Source organism: Bos indicus x Bos taurus, chromosome 25 (assembly GCF_003369695.1).
Source record: "Bos indicus x Bos taurus breed Angus x Brahman F1 hybrid chromosome 25, Bos_hybrid_MaternalHap_v2.0, whole genome shotgun sequence".
In the NCBI taxonomy this organism is placed as follows: Eukaryota; Metazoa; Chordata; class Mammalia; order Artiodactyla; family Bovidae; genus Bos; species Bos indicus x Bos taurus.
In genome coordinates, this window is record NC_040100.1 from 34,757,128 (window position 1) to 34,773,907 (window position 16,780).

The window sequence follows — 16,780 nt, forward strand, 5'->3', positions numbered from 1 at the left end:
CAGCTCACCCACACAGCCCTGCCTCCGCTCGTGAGCAGATGAGGCTCCTCCAGCCACGCAGATGGCACCATCCTGGCTGTCCCCCCACTCTGTCTCCAAGCTGTAGCCACTTGAATTCGTCTCCTCAGTGCCGCCTGAACCATCTGTTTCTTAAGGCAGCAGCTTTCACCAGGTGGAAAGAAGACAGGGTCGGAGGGGCCAGAGCCGGGTTCCTCAGCAGGCAGGGGCTGAGAGGCCAGCCAGACCCCTCACTCCTGACATCCAGCTAGCAGCGTGGGGGCGTATCCTGCAGGTCCTCCTGCTGGGCCTCTTTTCCTGACAGTTTTAAAGGTTTTAAACACAAGATGGATACACACATACTGCTAGTATGTTCACCGCTGGGTTGGCCAAATTGCGACCTTGAAGCACGTGGTTTGGGGGTGTCTGGAGAAGGTGGAGATAAGCGAGGTAACTCAGGGGCATCCTCGTTAAGACCCAGAACACAAATGATCCGTAGAGGTGACTTGTTCCACCTCAAGGCATGTGGCGGGCAGTGATCCAGACACTGCCCCTCGGGGTCCGGACTGGTGGTGGCCGTGGGCTCCTGCCAGACGCCCAGGTCATGGGCGTGGTGATGTTATAGGCAGGGTCCCCAGGAGCTGTTAACAGTCCTCAGAATTCTCCTCTAGGTGGTCACTGCTTACCCCGAGGGCTCGGGGAAGGAGTGAGAATCACAGATCCGAGAGTTTTCTGTGATAGCCAGTATTTTCTTGGGAATCAGAGGTTATTATCTAAAATCTTAATTTCTCTTTTGATGAAGTTCAGTCCTATACTTTTTAAGGGCTGCTGTTCTTAAAATATTGCTTTCATTGTGGCTGTGTTATTGGAGGGCTCGTGGTCATGTGATTTTGCTTTAGAGCAGACTGATGATTACACCCCTCACTCCAGAGGCCAAGAGACCCAAGTCTCTGGGAGGGTGAAGTGATTGAAGACTCAGCTCTCCAGTCTCACCAGATCTGTTCAGGGGCACGTAGCACCTGTGGCCCGCTGCTTCACAGCGGTGGATGGTCTCCATCGTCACAGACAGTTGTAGTGGCCAGTTGCTGCTCCAGATCCAGCCTGTGAACTGGTTTTGGGAGACTGCCTTGGCGCGGATTGCTCAGAGTAACAGAAAACCAAGCATTTTCTTCTGTAGAAAACCCAGGCAGAGGGATCTGCAGACTGACTCCCCTGAGCGCCTGTTCGCCCTTCGCCTCAGATCTCTACTTCAGGCGCTGGCCCGGGTGCTTGACACAGAGGAAGAGGGGATCAGGTGTCAGCCGGAGGGGAGTCCGCGGGATCTAGATGGCCCCGGAAACACACAGTTAATGGGGAGAGAGAGGGATGGCCGCCACAGAGGTGCGGAGCCCGGGCTCTGAGCGGGGAGGGGCTAGGGTGTGAGCTCTGGCGACTCGAGGCAAGAGTGGCAGCGGTCTGGCTTTGGGTGGACGGAGGCAGAGCCCTCTCTGCTTCTTGCCCGGGCGCGTGGATCGAGCTGTGTTTCTCTGCTCTCCCCCGTTCGTCTCTGAGGCCAGCGGCATTCTGTTCTCTCCACCGTGAGCCGCCGTTACTACCAGATAACTGAACGCACTGCGTTTTTATGTTTTAGTTTCAGTAGGCCAGGAAGGGCCACCGTGCTCGGTGCCACTTAACCTTCATTTTACCTGCTTTGGGAACTATTGTAAAGGTTAGATTTGCATCTGCCTGTCTGCAAGTCTCTGAAAAAATGTCAGTCGTCACCACAAAATTTAAAATAACGAGTTATATTGATGATTCCCATCCGTCACAATTTAAACCACCCGTTTAAAGCATCCAATTTACTGTGACAGTCAGCACAAATTTTGAACATTTCTGTTACCCGCTAAAGAAGTCCTGTATTCAGCCCCAGGCAGCCCCCGGTCTGCCCTCTCCCTGCCTGTTGCGGACGTTGTGTAGCCGCCTCACACTTCGTGTGGCCTCTGGCGTCTGGCTCCTTTCTGTAGCACGAGAGGGAAGGATCAGCGTGCTGTCTGCTGTCCCTTTTTATTGCTCAATAGTATTCCGTCCTGTGGAGCCTCGCTGTGATTTGTGTGGGATCAGAAGATGTGCAGGCTCTCATGATTCTGTCATCTGTAAGAGGTTTTATTCAGTGTTTTTAAAAGGGACTTGGAACTTTGTTGAGGATGTGATTCACCGCCGAATCTAATCAGCCGGGTGGTGCGGGGTGGGGGTGTATCAGTGTCAGTGGAGGGCTGTCAGCAGCAGTAGAGCTGCATGGCGGCACTTCCTAGGTTTCTCCCGCGCACAGCTCTGTGAGTTGCTGACAGTCCACTGGCGCTGACACGGGAGGCCACCTGGCCCGTGGGCTGCGAAGGAAGATGGTGGCAGGTGGGTGAGCGAGGCTGGAGCACACCCCTGTGGGCTTCTCCCCGCCTGCTGGTGCTGTCCTCACAAAGCGAAGGGGCCAGGAGGCAGACCAGCACCGGGCGTCGGGCAACACAGGGCCCCCTTGCTGCACCCTCCTCACTGCTGGAGCTCCGCGGGGAGGGGCCTGGGGTGCAGGGTCGCTCGGGTGGCAGACATCCACCAGGCGGCCTGGTCTCGGGGCTGTCACTGCTGAGAACCCCGGAGAGCTGCTGGGTAGGTGGGTTATATCATCATTTGCCAGGTTAGAAATGAAAAATTAGTTATTCATTTAGAATAAATCAGTATGTGGTAGCACATTTAATACAGTGGGTTTTTTTGGCCATGCAGCACAGCCGTGGGATATCAGTTCCCCGACTAGAGCCTCTGGCAGTGAGAGCACAGAGTCCTAGCCACCGGCTTGCCAGGGGACACCCACACGTGCAGGAGATGCTTTCCAAAACGAAGTTTAATGAGGAATGGCATTGTTCATACATTTTGCAGATTCATTGTCAGGCTTGATAGGAGTCAGCTGGATTTTCATATCTGCTTTTGCTGACAGCTGCAATGTAAATTTTACTGGAGATATAAAGAAACCCAGTCTTAAAAAGGTATATACTTACAGAGGTACAGCCTTGTCAGGTAATTGTGGCAGTTCGTTCATACTACACCACAGTTTGGTAGCAGCTTAGGTTCATTGCAACATGCACTTTGAAAACTCTGAGTTAACTTTTCATGCTCTATTACATTAAAACTCATTGGTTTGTCTTGAACTTTGAATGCTGCATTTCTAATACCATTCATTGGTCATTTGAAAATTCTGATTCACAGTTTACAGACCTTTTAAATGTTGGTGTATTTCACTGTACAGTTACATTAAAAAGTCCTTAAAACATCACATTTTCATTCAGGCCATCACTGTTACCTAATTGGGAGCAGGGTTGTAGTTAAATCTCCAGAAAGCTCATGGCACAAAGAGTGGTGACTTTCTATCTATATGTTAGAGTCACCACTACTTGGCAGGTGAATATGAAAGTCACTCAGTCATGTCCAACTCTTCGAGACCCCATGGACTACACAGTCCATGTAATTCTCCAGGCCAGAACACCGGAGTTGGTAGCTGTTCCCTCCTCCAGGGGATCTTCCTGACCCAGGGATCGAACCCAGGTCTCCCACATTGCAGGCAGAGTCTTTACCAGCTCAGCCACCAGGGAAACCCAAGAATCCTGGAGTGGGTAGCCTATCCCTTCTCCAGGGGATCTTCCCGACCCAGGAATTGAACCGGGGTTTCCTGCATTGCAGTTGGTTTCTTTCCCAGATGAGCTACGGGGAAGCCCGCCCAGTGAAGATGGTTGGATGATAATTAGCGACTGGCAGCCGAGTTGTCCACAGCAGCTAATTCCAGGTTCAGGCAGTGTTGGGTGGTCCCCCGCAATGGGAAATTGTCCTGTGGTCCCACACACACACTTAAAAATATGTAGAATGTATTTTTATGGATACATAAAAATGTATAGGTTCCATTAAGATGAACAGATATTCTGTGAGAATTCAAGGAGAGGACAATTAAGTAGAAATAATTTGTAATTTTGATTATTTTGCTTCCTGCTTCTTCCTCATGGCCAGCATTCTACTTCCTATTCTCTTTGGGTCTTTCCCCTCACTTTCTCCGTTTTCCAGTGGCTTGTGTGGAACACTTGGAGGAACTCTGAATTTAAACATAGCTTTTGAAACAGCACACCTTATTTATGTACCCGAGTTCACGGGAGCAGAGTGTGTATCTGACCTCCCGTTTTCCTGGTTTCTTGACGTACCCGACTCCCTCTCCCCCCCGAGAAAAGGAGCTGTGCTGCAGTCACTTATGTGCACGACCGCCCGCGGGTCCTGGGGTGGAAAGACTCAGACCTGCGTCTTTTGTGCTCTGTTTTCTTTTCCCATGTGGATCAAGTTCTGAACTCATAACCCAAGGCGGTGTTTATTTAGAGAGTTGGTAAGTCACTTTCTTCTCCTTGCCCTACAGGTGTTTTCCCCTTGGTTTTACATATAGTGAGCTTGGCGGCTGGGTGTTGCAGCTCGGGGCAGGTCTGTGTGTGCCCCCTGGCCCGGCGGGGCCCGGAGCAGCCCCTCACGCCTAGCTGCCCGTGTGTCTCTGTGCAGTCTGGTCATCTTGCAGAATCGTACAGCTTGTAACCTGATCAGTAGTTCGTTGCTTTTTATTGCTGGGCTCTATTCCACAGAGGGACATCTGGGTTGTCTCCAGTTTTTGGCAGTTACAAATGAAGCCACTATAAATACCCGTGTTCAGGCTTTTGTGTGAACATGAGTCTTCCTTTCTCTAGAGGAAGGTGTCGAGTTGTTGGGTGAGGCGTGCTCCGTGGGGAACTGCCCACCTGCTTGCTGTCCGTGTGCCTGGGTCCTCTGCACCGCCGCCTCGGCCTCGCCAGAGGTTTCATCTCAGTCATCTTATAGGTGGCAGTCGTTTTAATTCACAGATATCTGATAGCTCAGGCATACATCTTTTTGCTTATTTGCCATCCTTGTACCCTGTTTCACATGTCTGCTTAAGTATTGGGCTTTTTAAAATTCTTATTACTGTCAAGTTTGGGGAGCTCTTTACGTATTCAGTGTAAGTCCTTTGTCAGGTGGTCTGCAAATACTTTCTCCCAACCTGTAGCTTGTCTGTTTTTTCCCTTAATGGTGTCTTTACAGAAAAGTCCATTTTATCAAAATTCTCTTATTGATCTTGCCTTTTGGTGTTATGTCTAACAATTCTTTACTGGGTATCACATGATTACTTTTTAAAGTTTAAATGTTTGTTCACCTAAGGTCCATTATGAGTTAGTATTTGAAGGTGCGAGGTTGCAGTTTATTTATTTTTGCCTATGAACGTCCAACTGTTTCTTTACTGTGTGTTGAAAAGACTGTCTTTTTTCCTCTGAATTACTTGCACCTTTGTCAAGAATCAGGCAGTAATGTTGAAGTGGGCGTTTTTGTGGACTCTCCTGTTGTGTTCTGAGTCTACCCCTTTGCTAACACAGCTCCGTCTCAGCTACTGGAGCAACTCAACTTATCCTTTCAGAATTGTTTCCCTTACTGTGCTGGAATTTGACTGGAATCGTGTATCAACATACCAATTGATTTGGGGAGAACTGAGGTCTTCACCCCGCCTTCCAGCCCCTGAACGTGGTCCGTCTTCTGCTCTGGTGACTTTACGTGGGAAACTAGTCTTCCTCCCACTTTCTTTTGGCACTAGTTTTTTTAGAAGGTCTTGGATGTGAGTGTTCCTTGATAGTCTGGGTGGGCCCCCCAAAAAGTAGGGTCAAGCCCGAGTGGTAGTCCAATGGCATCAATGTGGGGAGAAAAAAAACATCAACCAGAAACAGCTTGGTCCTCCGTCCCAGACTGTTCTGTTTGTGGCTTTATACCAATAAAGGAACTCCCCTGACATGGGCTGTGCTTGACTGGCTTGTTAAAGTTTTAATTAGCACAGTCAGAGTATGTATTTTAAAATCTCTCCTCTGCTTCTGACCTCATTCTTCAGTCCCCGGATTTCCTTGTCTCTGTGAGTAGAAAATGCAGGCGTTTAAGGGCGGGTGTTGCTGTCTGCCCAGGTGTGCAAGGCTGACCCCCATGGTCACAGATAAGGGAGGCAGTCCCTCTGTGTGGGTCTGCTGGAGGAGCCCCTCCGCCTCTGCCCAGAAGGGCAGCTCCGCGCCCCTTCCTGCCTGCTGCAGCCTGGCTGGTGTGCTCAGGCTGCAGGCTGTGTTCTGCTCGTGCCTTTTCTCTGTACTGTGGGGTTACAGAGAGTCCTGGACAAGACTGAGCAACCCAACTGAACTGTAAAGGCATGTGTACTTGCTGAGGCGACAGGAGGGCAAGCAAGGCTCCGTCCAAGGGGTGAACACTGTGTACTTAATGCACGAGGGGTGTTGCTCTGCCCACACGCACTGCTTTCTCCCCTAAGGACTTCCTGCCCAGAGTCCTCTCTGGGTGGACATTCTCCCTTAATAGTCTTGCTTTCTTTAAAACTACACGAATGTGGGGTGAGTTCACACACACAAATAAATTTTATAGATAAATGGGTTTTTCAAACACCACAATGGATTTTTTTTTTTTTTAATTTTTGGCTGTACTGGGTCTTTGTCGCTGCGCAGGCTTTTCTTTAGCTGTAGTCACGGGCTTCTCACTGTGGCAGCCTCTCTCGTTGCAGAGCTCCCAGGCTCGTGGGCTCAGTAGTTGAGGCGCACGGGCTTAGTTGCTCCCAAGCACGTGGGGTTTTCCCCGACCAGAGATGGAACCCGTGTCTCCTGCATTGGCAGGTAGATTCTTTACCACTGCACCTCCAGGGAAGCCCCAGAATGTTTATTTCTAGAGAAATAGCGCAGGAAGTAGAGCATTTACACCTGCCTCAGGTGTTTAGCTTCAGTTGGGAAAGAATCCGCCTGCAGTGCAAGAGACCTCAGATCAAGTCCTGGGTTGGGAAGATCTGCTGGAGAAGGGATAGGCTACCCACTCCAGGATTCTTAGGCTTCCCCTGTGGCTCAGCTGGTAAAGAATCCGCCTGCAATGCGGGAGACCTGGGTTGGATCCCTCAGTCAGAAGATCCCCTGGAGAAGGGAACGGCTACCCACTCCCGTGTTCTGGCCTGGAGAATTCCATGGACTGTATAGTCCGTGGGGTCGCAGAGAGATGGACGCGACCTTCACTTTTACTTTCAGGCGTTCAGTGCACACAGCAGTTGCAGGCAGAGCCCTCGGGACGGCTGTGCTCTCTGAAACTGGTTTGTCCCCATGCAGAATGGCCTGTTTCTATTCAGTTCTTGTGCCCTCCTCCCCCAAACAGTGCAGGTTTATTGAGATATTCCATATACCCTGCAATTCATCAGTTTTTAATAAACGTATTCACCCATCACTGCAGTCGGTTTATGTTGCCTAAGAGGAACCCTGTGCCCCTCAGCCATCGCCCTTCCGGTCTCCCTCCCAGCTCTGGGCAGCCACTGTTCTGCCTTCTAACTCTGGAAATCACTCTTCTGGACACCTGATATAAACGAATGGAGCCACACCACATATGGCCCTTAGAATTAATGAACACTTGTGTTTTATAAGGTTTTCTCTGTGAAGTATGCTGAAGTGTAAGAAACATGCTTGTGTACAATTTGGGGCATGTATGCTAGTTTTCTGAGAATAGGTGTCTAGAAATGACATTCTGAGTTATGACTTTGGCTTTCATAAATATCACCTTTGGGGAGAATGATTTGACTGTAAGTTTAGACTCTAGCCACTTGGCACCCATTTTATGATATGAGACCCTCCGCATCTGTGGGCATCTCCAGTATTTTTCACTGTTGATGTGGTAGTTGGAAAGGGGTGTCCTGTTAATTAGGGGGGTTGGGCGTACTTGTTACTTGTATTTCTTCGGGACCTCTCCTTGGCTGCAGTTGGCTTGTGTTGTCTTGGCTTCAGCATCTCGTGAACCCTCTGGCTGCTGTGGGCTGCTCGTAGTCTTCCTCCGTCCTGGAGCGTCCACATCGTGCCCCCTCCGCTGGGCTTGTTGGCGCTTGTTTTCCTCTCCGGCAACCGGACAGCCCTACGCAGTAGAGCAGATGAGACCGGACATGTAAGAAAGCAGCTGGGACGTAATTATAGGTTCCTCAGTTGGGCTGGGTGCATGCCCCTCTCTGAGCCTGGCCAGTGTCCACACCAGTCTGCAGTCGTGGTTTGTGGGGCAGACATGATGGCGGGTTAGCACGGTCCTCCAGAGAACAGACAATTTTTGCATAATGAAGCCAAACGGAGAGCCCCAAACAAATAATCTTATTTAAGGAACACAAGTTTATCCGTGGCCTTCCTTGGGGCTTTATTTTCCTATCACTGATGTAAATCTGAATTATTTAAGAGTGTGGAGCCCGCTGTTGGACTTCAGCACACTGCTTCTGCTTGGAACTTTCAGGCTCTCCGCAAGGCAGGAGCTGAGAAGCCCCGGTTTAGCAGGGAGTGGGCTTTCAGCTCCCTTCACGGAGCCAGAGCGCATAAAAATTAAACCCAGAGCACGTGTTAACACAACTTAGTGTTGATCAAGTCACGGTCTCACTGTTAACATGGCCAAAGGAAGTCCAGAATCGCTGGAGGCTGCCCTGCCCGGGGACCAGGGCACGAGAGCACAGAAGCACGTGTTCTCTCGCACACACACGAGAGCACAGAAGCTCTTGCACACGCACACACACACGAGAGCACAGAAGCTCTCATGCACGCATGCACACACACGAGAGCACAGAAGCACGCTCTCTCTCACAAACACCCACACGAGAGCACAGAAGCACGCGCTCACACACACACGCGTGCGCGCGCACACACGAGAGCACAGAAGCTCTCTCTCTCACACACACACACACACAAGAGCACAGAAGTTCTCTCTCACACACACACACACACACACTCTCTCTCTCTCTCATGAGAGCACAGAAGCGCTCTCTCTATCACACACACACACACATGCACACTCCCCACTTCCTCCCAGGATCAGCTACGGACGGATGCCTGGGCCCGCGGTGGTTGGACAGGCTCAGTCAGATGGCTGCCTGGGGCTGGCAGCCAGGTCCAGACCCGGGACCTCTCAGTCCTGACCCCCCTATTCCGAGTGTCACGTGCTTCCGGGCCACAGGTGGTTCCTCTTGGGACGGGTGCTTGTGTGCACTCGGGCATTTTCAAGGCCCTGCCCGCCCTCTGCCCAAGCCTCACCGCCCACTTCCTCCCATCCCCTCCCACTGCCTGGCTCCTGTTCACTGTGGAGCCTGGCAGGTGCTTCTCGGGACCTCTGCCCGGCCGGCCCCGTCTCTGGCCCCGGCCTGTGTGTCTGTCTGCCCTTCTGTCACCTTAGCCCTTGTGTCCAGGACCTGCTTATCAGTTCTCCCCACCACCCGGCCCAGCCTGCTTTTGACACATCTCGACGTTTGCTGGGAGAGGGACTAACCTCTGTGAGAGGAGGGCAGCCTGCTTTGCCTCCCAGGTGGGTCGTGTGTGCAGACCAGTGTCAGGAAGGGAGTCCACCCCCTGAGGGGATGGAGAGCCTGCTGGTGTGATAGTGGATTCGAAATGACTTTTTTGAAGTGTAGTCAAAGTTTTCCATTTCTAGGAGGTTTCACAGAGGGAGGGAGGGCGTTTCCTCACAGCCCACGGGCACTGTGGTCCTTGTCCGACTGGGCCGGGATGGGGCGAGCTTGTTGGCAGAGCCTGAGGGCTCTGCTGCCTGGTCGGCACTGGCTCCTTCCCGCCCAGCGGTTGCCGGGGTCGTGAGAGCAGACAGCTCAGACTGGCCATCCCGCCCCATGTCTGTGTCCTTGGTGACCTCCATGTTCTGCCCAAGGATGCGTCCTCTGCCTCTTCCCCGTCTGTGCGAGGCCTGGCTCGCCCCGAGACTCCCCCAGGGGGACCGGAGTTGACACCGAGCAGAGTTCTCCCACAGAATTGTAGGTTTTGTAGGAGTGTCCGGAATTGTTTCCCAACACCCAGGAGGTTCTGGCTTCTTGGGGAGTGTGACAGCTGACACCTGTGGGTCTCTGCTTTTGTGGAAGCCTTATCAGACCCCCTCCTCCCCATCCTCTGCTGGCAGCGGGGCCCCAGGTGTTGCCTGCCCCCCACCCCCACTCCCCACCACGCCTTCCTCTAACCAGCCTAGCCTCTCAGCCGGGCTCAGCAGGAGTGGTTCATCTTCTGTCTCTCACCATTGAGTTATTAGTTGCTTCTTTGAGCTCAGAGCCAGGGGTTTTGTGGATCAGAAGCTTTGGAAATCTAGTGTGTCTGAATTCTTGAGAGAAAGTGATGGAGCTGGAACAGGATGTGTATGCACACCTCTGTTGGGACCTGTGCAAAACTCTACTTCTGCACCACTTTGCCTTTTGAAGGTGATCATCTCAGTTGATGGTTGCTTGATTATGTGTCTGGGCCTGATAACTGTGGGCAGCTTTAAAAAGAGAATGCTGAGCGAGAGCTCCTGGAGGTTCTATGCAGTCACTCTGATGTGGCTGAGAGAACCCTGCCCTCCCCTCCCCCCACCCCAGCAGATTCTGCTGCAGAGCCATGCAGACATGGCGGGGAACTGCGCACTTGGACCAGAAGGTGACTCGCAAGCCCAGAGGGGGCCTCATGACTCCGAGAGGAGAGGAGGGGGACCAAGCAGAAGCCTGGGGGCTCTGACCTGGAAGTTAGGGTGGACTGGTGGGGTGGGGCTTAAGCTGGGCTGGTAAGGCTCTGCTTGACCCATTCAAGGAGCCGTTCATGTCAAGGTCACCGTGGTGTCTGTGGCCCTCCACTTACCCTGTCTGCCCTTTTTAAACCGAGTCATGGGTTTTGCTCACGGGGTTGTATCACTAGTTGGGATTTTGAGGAGAAGTTTGCAGGGATGGGGGCGTTCCTGAGCGGAGAGCGACTCTGAGGCATGGCTGGACCCTTGTGGCGCAACTAGCTCCTGGGGGCAGCACATGGACTTGGTTGGAAGGCCGTGAGGTGTTATTGGGATTGTTTGGTCCCCTCTCCCCAACCTTTTTGGGAGAAGTTTGTGAAGTGATGGAAGATGTCAAGGCCATCAAAGTGGAATTTTCTGTTTTTCTCCTCCTGGAGTGAGATTCAGGCCCTAAATCGGGACCACCTCATTTCCATAGCAATTGGCCGGCTCTGGGTTGTGACATCACAGAGGTCTGAGAAGAGTAAAGCTGGATATAGATAGGCACAGGGAGCCCCAGTAAAAAAGGAGGAGATACAGGCTTTGTAACTAAACAGGGGACCCTTTTGTGTTTCTAAAGTCACTCTTTTAAAAAGGTATTTTGTGCCATATGGGTATATTAAAATTTGCCACTGATACTATCACAGTGCTGTTGTCAAAAGGCCTACTAATCATGAGTAATGGAAATGGTCTGTTGTATTTCTGGGCATCATGTGTATATTTCAGAATGATAATCACCCCCTTCCCCTCCCTGACACTTAAGTGTACCGGAGACTTGGTCTGTATATTTGAGGCATTCTCTTTTGTCAGTGGTGTTTCTAATCGTCTTGTCGTCGCTCATATTTGGCCGAATGAGAGTTAACATATCTGGGAAAATTCCAGCTGAGCAAGATAAGAAATTCAGAACAGGATCAGTTTATATGGTGATAAATAAACATAAATGCCAATCTTGCACTTCTTCCTTGATGATATAGATAGCCTTATCATTTAGGATATTTCTGGAAGCCTAGTTCAGATTGTGATATCAGGCACTTCCATCATTTAATTCTGGTCCAGGGATTTACTGTGTCTTAATTAAATTTTTAATCCTTTTGTTGAACTAACTCGTTTATGAGGAGCTTATTTTAACTGGATACAGTCCCTTAGGAGCTAGACTTGAGTTGCCGACCTTTTCTCCAAGGGTCCCGTGCCAGTTGGTTGGGAGGGCCTGTTGCTGACAGTTTCCCCATGTACGTCATGGGCCAGCCAGGGGCCTTTTCTGCAGTTTGACACCCACCGGCCTGGAGCACTGTCACCATGCCTGTGAAGTGTGGAAAATTGGTCAGCCCAGCAGGAATGTGTACTATGTACAAGATGGGACGGTGCTCAGGAGAACCTCATTCTAACTGTGGAACCCTACCCGCCTTGCCTTTAGGAGCCAACTTCAGAGAAACTTGTCGTTTTTGCACGTGTGCACTATAAACCATGCTTTAAAGCTCTTCTAAAGACCTGAGGAACTAAAGTCAAAGTACCAGGCACATGTCAAGCAAATGGCTTCAAGATTCCTAGTGCATTCATGTGACGGGGGTGTGTGTGTCTGTGGGGGAGTCACTCTACTGCTTCAGAACCTCGTGCTAGTTTGTGTTCTAGTCCGTGTTTGTTTATTGGTGTAAAGGGCAATAAGAATTTATATAGTCTTATTCCAACAAAACTTTTATCTCTTTTATAGCTATGATGATAGATATGGCATCTTCATTTTTAAAAATGTAATAGTATTAACTCAGAACCTCATATAGGTACACTGAGAACCTTTAGTTCCCCGATCAGGGATTGAACGTGGGCCCTGGGCAGCAAAGGTGTGAGTGCTAACCACTGGGCTGCCAGGGAATTCCCCGAGAACCTTAAAAAAAAAAACCTGCTGTATAATACTCCATTGGTGGAATGTGCTGTTTATTTCATAGGCCTTTGTAGGATTTTTCCTCAAAATATTTTTTGATGGTTTGAGGTAATTTAGGAGGGTAAATGTAGAAATTTCAGTCAAAGTACATTTTTAGCATATATGGCTCAAGCTAGATAAGCAACGGGAAAAGGAATTTCTACTTTCCTTCTTACTTTCCAGTTTTTTTGTCAGGGTGTCATGATTGGGGGGCCAGTTTAAAAATTGTGTTTTCATAAACAGCTTTTATTGATACCCTGACAAAATTAATTAAATGTATATATTGATATTTAGTGGCTCAGCTGGTAAAGAATCTGCCTGCAATGTGGGAGACCTGGGTTTGACCCCTGGGTTGGGAAGATCCCCTGGGGAAGGGAAAGGCTACCCAATCCAGTATTCTGGCTTGGAGAATTCCATGGACTATACATGCATCGCAAAGAGTCGGATATGACTGACTTTCACTTTGGGCTTCCCTGGTGGCTCTGCCTGTAATGTGAGACACCTAGGTTCAATCTCTGGTTCGGGAAGGTCCCCTGGAGATCCTTCTTGGCAACCCACTCCAGTGTTCTTGCCTGGAAAATTACATGGATGAAGGAACCTGGTGGGCTCCAGTCCATTGGGTCGCAAAGAGTCAGACACATCTGAGCAACATCACTGGTTTATTGATATTTAATAAAACAAAAACATCAAGACTGGCAGTGGTCTAAATTTGGGTGGTAATACCTGTTTCTTGGCTTCCAAGGAACTCTAAGGTGTGTTTTGAGATACTCAAGAAAAAAAAGGACGGTTTATATTCAGGAATTATTTGAGAAATGTAACCTGAAGTTGAGGTCTGGAACTTGCCTAGAGGAGAAAGGGAAGGGTGCTGTCCATGGTGCTGAATCAGACCCACTGCTTGTTGGAGTGGTGGGAAGGCTCTGAAATACTGAAGTCCAAATACACAGCTATGTAGCTACTTTAAAAAAACCACATCTCCTGTTTGTAGCTGGTATTCTTAATTTCTGTTGGAGTGTTTGAATTGCCAGGGAAAGCTGACCATACAAGGAAACACTGAACATCATTAGTTGCAGTAAACTGTTCTATATGCCAGAAGGACAGGATTAAATTAAAAGTATGGCCATTTTGACCAGTCAATCAAGTCAAAGTAGTCAGAGTCACTCAGTCGTGTCCGACTCCATGGACTGCAGCCTGCAAGATTCCTCTGTCCATCAGATTTTCCAGGCAAGAATACTGGAGTGGGTTGCCATTTCCTTCTCCAGCGCATGAAAGTGAAAAGTGAAAGTGGCCCTCAACCCAGTGCATTTCAACTAAGGTGTCATCTACCACCTCCTTAACGTTTATCAGACACTTGAATAAGTAACGTCCAGCCACTCCTTGGAGATGGTTCCCTTTTTCAGACACTGGGCTGCTGAAGGGCTCAGGAGCCTCGTGGTCCTGGGCTCTATTACTAGAGCCTTTACAACCTTCCAGAACCTCCGTGTCCCCCTTTTCCTCACTCCTTTCATCCTCCGTAGGTTCTTAGAGGCTATTTAAATCCTAATTCCTGCCAGAAGTTTAAAAAAATTTTTTTTCTTTTAAACCATGGCCCTGTGTCTCAAAGAAGATTGTACTTAATGAATGAAGAGGGATGGGAGTGTTACAGTTGGAGTTTACACTTCATATTTGCCAGTCATTAGTTAAAAGTTTTAAATCCTCGCTTCTGATTTTATATAAATGTTTTCCAGGCCAGCCTTCAGCAAGCATTCTGCTAGTCTCAAGATCCTTTGTAGGATCTTTGTCCATTCCCATCCTCCCAGGGATCCCCTTTTCAAATTCCCCACACCCCAAAATGCCATTCCTGTTCTCTGGTATGGATACATACTTTATATGATTGAAGTGTCCAGTAACAGTTTAGAATGAGCTTGCTGTTTTAAGGCACATGTATCCATGATGGAAGATTCTAACGTATGCTGTTTTAAACCCCCCACCCCCAAACAATATTTTCTCTAGGATTGAGTTTGAATGAGTAGAAACCTTTTTCAAAATAAATTTCATTGAAAATTCAGCAGAGTATTGTGTGTTCAGAACCCACTTAGCATTTTGAACGGAACAAAAGTTTGTTTCGCAAACATACCAGTAAGTATCTTTTGGGTTAGAGCACAATTATTTGGCGTGGTTGGAGCTTACTAGTGACTGGAAGTCGTCCAGAGTACACATATGTTTCTGTTTACTTGATGCAAGCCAGGAAGGTAAAAATCGTGGAATTTCTTTGTTTCTTTCAAAGCTGGAGATACAGATGACCCACCGAGAATTACCCAAAACCCTGTAATCAACGGGAATGTGGCCATGAGTGACGGGCACAGCAACACGGAGGAGGACATGGAGGACGGTGAGTACCCGGGCTTCGTCTCCTCGTGCCGGGCAAAAAGCGGTCGGAAGCAGACACCTCTTCCGTGAGGACTGTTGAGTCTCTTTAAGAGTAGCTAGTTTTCAGGAAGTTGTATCTGAGCAAAATTTAGGAACCTGGTTTGGTTTTGAATTTCACGATTGCCCGCAAATGTCAAGGTAAGTTGATTCTCCCCAGCCTAGGCGAGGAGGTGGAAATACAGAAGTCTGTAATTGACGGGTATTTGCTCAGGCCTGCAGTTAATTTTCCAGCCACTCCTAGTACTCAGAACAAGTACCTTACTGTCCTTTCCTTTCCGTCTGCAGCACGCTACTTCTAGACACTGGAACGTGGCTTCCCATTGCACTCCTACTGTAGCAAGTGTATCAGTTGTAGCTGATGACCCCTCCCCCCTCCGGTTAGGTTCGAAAACCAGAATTGAGCTTTGGGCTTCATCCCCCAGACTGACTTTTGGTCTTTTATCTTCTCTGCGCAAAGTATACACATTTGTACATGCATGGGCATTTTGGGCCTAGGGAAGCACTTTCTCTCGAGGCTATTTCTTCGTTATGCCTTATCAGACGGGTGTGACCTGTGCGTTTGCCAGGTCAACCCCACGAGAAGGTAGCAGCCAATAGTCACTTTATGCGGCCCCCCGGAGTCTTGCAGTGTAATATGAAACCGTGTTCTGTCAAAAGCGTGTCCATCAATCCTCATGAGGGTTGTGTCCTTCCCAGGGGTGTAACGGGGCAGTTGAAAGAAACCGTCAGTCACGGGCTGCACCACCAGAAGGACTGCTGTTCAGACCTCCTGCCAAAAGCTCAGCCTCCATGAGAAACTGCAGCCGTAGTTGAGAGTTCTCTCACAGTGCGCTTTACCCCTGGCAGCGGGCTGAGGCCATATCTGAGGAAGGTAAAGAGGCGTGGTCTGACCCGCTGCTTTGTTACCTGTGGAGTGCGCTTTCCACCGCAGACGAGAGGGCGACGGTGTGGGGTGGCCCCCCGGCTGCGGGGGCCCTTTGGTTCCATCGCAGACCCTGGAGAGGCCAGCAGTGGTTCAGAGAGCGCCGTGGGGAAGGCCCGAGGCAGGGGTCGATGGTAGCCTCTCCCAGAGCAGGGAGCCGCCCCAGCCAGCCAGAGCCCTGCCCTCAGCTGGTTCCACAGTGCAGGCTCGTCCTGGCGTCGCCCCAGGTGTCCTTGGGGAGGGAGGGCTCGGGAGGAGGCGCAGGTGTGGATCCAGGCACAGGCTTCCGAGGCCTCCATGGCCTTTTGGTGGGTCCTTCTTGCTCAGAAAGGGCCGTCCTGTACTTTTTAGGTTGCTGTGTTATCCCCTCCTCCCCCCGAGTCGTGACAGCTCCATATGTCTCTCATAGTGGCTAGAAGTCTCCCGGGGGCCCCAGATTGCCTCACCTGAGAACCAGTGTAAGGAGAGCACAGTGTACACAACACCCCTTCCTTTTAGGCCAATTGTACTAAATTGTTAGTAGTCAGTGATGGCGTTACGGAACCTAAAAGCAGAATGCTCCTACTGTGAATTATCAGCTGGAAAAAGCACTTTACAGGACAAAGTAGCAGTGGTTTTCAATACCCTTTGTTCCTGGTCTTCTCAAAGGCCCAGGGGCAGGAGAGTGAAAAGATGGTATCTGTGGGGTGGGGGGCCGCGGTGATAGTTATTTTGAACCATTTAATGGCAGAAATGTGCGTGTGAAATTGTTCAGAAATCTGCAGAAAGTGAGAGGAGTGCTGGGTTAAGCACGTGTCTTTACTGAGTATTTGTGAGCCGTTAGCCTCCTAACATGTTTCTCTGAAAGCCCTTTTTGTTGTTGATGATTCCCCAAGCCTCTGACACGCTAGCACCCTTTTTTCCCGAGTCTCCTTTGGCGGCAT

General features: G+C 49.8%; 1 protein-coding gene across 2 annotated transcripts in view; it reads left to right on the forward strand.

Annotated features, from left to right (window-relative positions):
- The window catches only part of USP7 (ubiquitin specific peptidase 7), a 53,979-nt gene that overhangs the window by 10,498 nt on the left and 26,701 nt on the right, over positions 1-16,780 (forward strand). Inside the window, exons 1-2 of one of the 2 annotated variants that reach the window (XM_027528233.1) lie at positions 14,809-14,897; positions 15,632-15,806. Coding sequence is in view for 1 of the 2 variants with exons in the window: in XM_027528231.1 (XP_027384032.1) it covers positions 14,793-14,897 (105 nt within the window). In the remaining variant the exon portion in view is untranslated. Of the gene's footprint in view, positions 1-14,792; positions 14,898-15,631; positions 15,807-16,780 lie in introns of those variants that run through there. The other variant, XM_027528231.1, reaches the window with a different exon arrangement.